This window comes from Macrotis lagotis, chromosome 2, assembly GCF_037893015.1.
Source record: "Macrotis lagotis isolate mMagLag1 chromosome 2, bilby.v1.9.chrom.fasta, whole genome shotgun sequence".
Taxonomy (NCBI): Eukaryota; Metazoa; Chordata; class Mammalia; order Peramelemorphia; family Peramelidae; genus Macrotis; species Macrotis lagotis.
The window spans coordinates 247,956,923-247,959,749 of record NC_133659.1 but is presented as its reverse complement, the minus strand read 5'-3'; the positions used below and the strand labels follow the sequence as shown (position 1 = coordinate 247,959,749).

Here is a 2,827-nt window from a genome sequence, read left to right as displayed (position 1 = left end):
AAACCCAGGTTGCATCGATCCAGAGGATACTAGATAAGAGTCCCCCATTAACAAGTCATTTTTTTCTATCACTCTAGATCACACTGAAACCAAACAGTGTCACCACCAGTGTTACAAAGTATTACAAAACTTCTTGTTGAGAGAGAGTGAGAGAGAGAGAGAGAGAGAGAGAGAGAGAGAGAGCAGTTAGATCAACATAGGTCCAGAAACTTAGAGGAAAGAAGGGAGAAGGAAAGTGGCAGGGAGCCCAGGAGAGGAAAAGAGATAAAAATGTTTTAAATCCAGCCACATGGTTCTGAGGCCAATATTGTTCCAGAGGAATGGCCAGAGCATGTAGCTTAGAGAGAGAGAGAAAAAAAAGTTGTAGACCTGGGAGAATCCAGAGAAGAAAAGACTTCACCCTTGCAGTTCTTTGCTTAAAGGTATTTCCCCATCTTTCCAGTATTAACAAGAACAGAAGTGCCCAGGTCCTTGAATACCAATCCAATTTATTTCCATTTCAATGTATAGTGGTACAAAACAAAAGGTAGTAATCTGGGATGTTTGAGTAAGTAATCTATAAAACGTCACAGTCAGAAAGAGTTCTTATTCTGACAAAGCAAATTCAAATAAATATTTGTTTATCCATTGGGAATGGAAGGGTCATAGTTTCTTTTAAATGATGATTTAGCTAACTAGATATACTCTTAACTGTAACATCTTCATGTATAGGTAGCATATCAGTTCCATTAAATAAAGAGAAGAAATCTATAAAACAGGTTTGGTGATCACTAAAAATAAAAGAATTTAGTATAACATCAAATGGGTGGGTATGGATGCTTTTTATTATGAGTCTATATTACATCTCGTATTTTCCAATATATGTTCTATGAGAAACAATTATATGAGAGGGACCACACAAACTAGAATGCAGATGGGAGAGAGAAAAGCTTTGACCAGTGAATATTTCTGGACTCAAGTGTAAAACTCTTATGATAATCTCAAAATAGTCTGCAGTGAAATGATGACTACCCAGAGGTAGAAAAAGGTGGTGGAATTCTTGTTGGTGAATCAAAGTCATTCATATTTTCTTCTGCCATTTGGCACCTCAGACTAAGGGAGCTTCATACCTTTGGAAGATATGTAATTCTTTTGATTAAGTCCTGAAAGTCTTGTATGACTTGCTTATTCCTCAGTATATAAATAAAGGGATTCATCACAGGAGCAACTGAGGTCACAAGTACAGAAACGACCTTATTCAAAGCAAGCTGTTCCTTTCCAGGAGGTTTGACATAGATGAAAATACAGGTGCCATAAGTCATGGAGACAACGATCATGTGGGAAGAACAAGTGGAGAAGGCCTTTTTCCTTTGATGAGCAGAAGGAAATCTCAGAATAGTTCTGATAATATATATGTAAGATAGAGCCACCAACACTAAGGTGATGATAAGTAGTAACATAGCACAGGTTATAACCATCTTTTCTGTGAACATTGTATCAGAGCAAGAGATCTTTAGTAGTGAAAATGCATCACAGCCAAAATTGTCAATGACATTGGAGTCACAGAATTCCAACTTAAGAAATACACTGAGAGGAGGGAGAATGATTAGCAGTCCAATCACCCAAGAACTCAGAAGGAGATGGTTATAAACCTTATTGTTCATGATCGTTGTGTAATGCAGGGGTTTGCAGATAGCCACATAGCAATCATAGGACATGATTGTCAAAAGAAAAAATTCTGTTGAAGCCAAGAAAGTAATGAAAAAAATTTGAGTGACACATGCATTATAGGTTACAGAATTGTCACCACTTGATAAACTGTATAGATATCTAGGAATACAGGCAGTTGTGAATAATAACTCTAAGAAGGAAAAATTTCGAAGAAAAAAATACATGGGGGTTTTAAGATGGGGATCCACTAAGGTGAGGACAATGATGATCAAGTTCCCAGTCACACACACAAAATATAGGTAAGAAATAGAAAAACAAAAAGAAATTCTTGCAACTGTGGATTATCTGTCAATCCTCGAAGAACGAATATTGTTATCCTTGTATGGTTTTGCATTCCACAATTCAAAGGGTTGCAGTATCTATATATATAAAACAGGAAAAAATGTTCCTTAGATAAAAGGCAGCAAAATTAGTCAAAAATGGAATGTTGATGGAAAAACTTAGGCAATTTTATGTCATTCTTTTTTACAATAATAAGAAATTCTACCAATATTGTGTTGATGTTGAACTCTGTTCTGTTGTGGAATGAAGTGTATGAAATATTCTGTCACCAAACTATAACAACCTGATTTTCTAAAACCTTTCCCTCTATTACTTTTTCAAAATGTAATTTATAAACTGGACTTTTCACTTGACTCCAATTGTGACTTGACTCCAAGTTTAACAACTTCCCTGATTATAATCAGTCAAACAAGACAACTGTTTTCCTTTTTATTGTAGAAACCTGTAAAAAACCATTCATACCACACTTTTTTCCAGTATAAGCTCCTGCCTCCTATTTTGTTCATCTCTCTGGTTGCCAATGAATAATACAAGCCCCATAATCTCTGAGATAAAAACTGCCCAGTGTTGATAATCCAGGAGACTTTCATACAGAAATCCTCTCTCAGTGTCATCTCTTCCAAAGTGAGGTCTTCATCTCTAAATTACACAAGAATCAAAGATTTTCCATGATGGAAGAAACCTCAATTGGAACATCATCCAAACCTTATATGAAAGTCAAACCAAGTAAAACATAATCAAAGGCACTAATTACCCAACTTCTGCTTAAAGAACTCTTGGCAAATTCCTACCCCCACTCTCTGTTTAATTCCACAACAATGAGTTTTCACCTACT

At 35.8% G+C, this 2,827-nt stretch overlaps 1 protein-coding gene across 1 annotated transcript; it reads right to left on the bottom strand.

The window, feature by feature from the left end:
- Positions 1-1,103: 1,103 nt before the first annotated feature.
- On the bottom strand, positions 1,104-2,044 carry LOC141511581 (olfactory receptor 6C2-like). The gene is given in 2 exon segments (XM_074220716.1): positions 1,104-1,937; positions 1,940-2,044. Coding segments are annotated over 2 exon segments (939 nt in total).
- Positions 2,045-2,827: the final 783 nt, after the last annotated feature.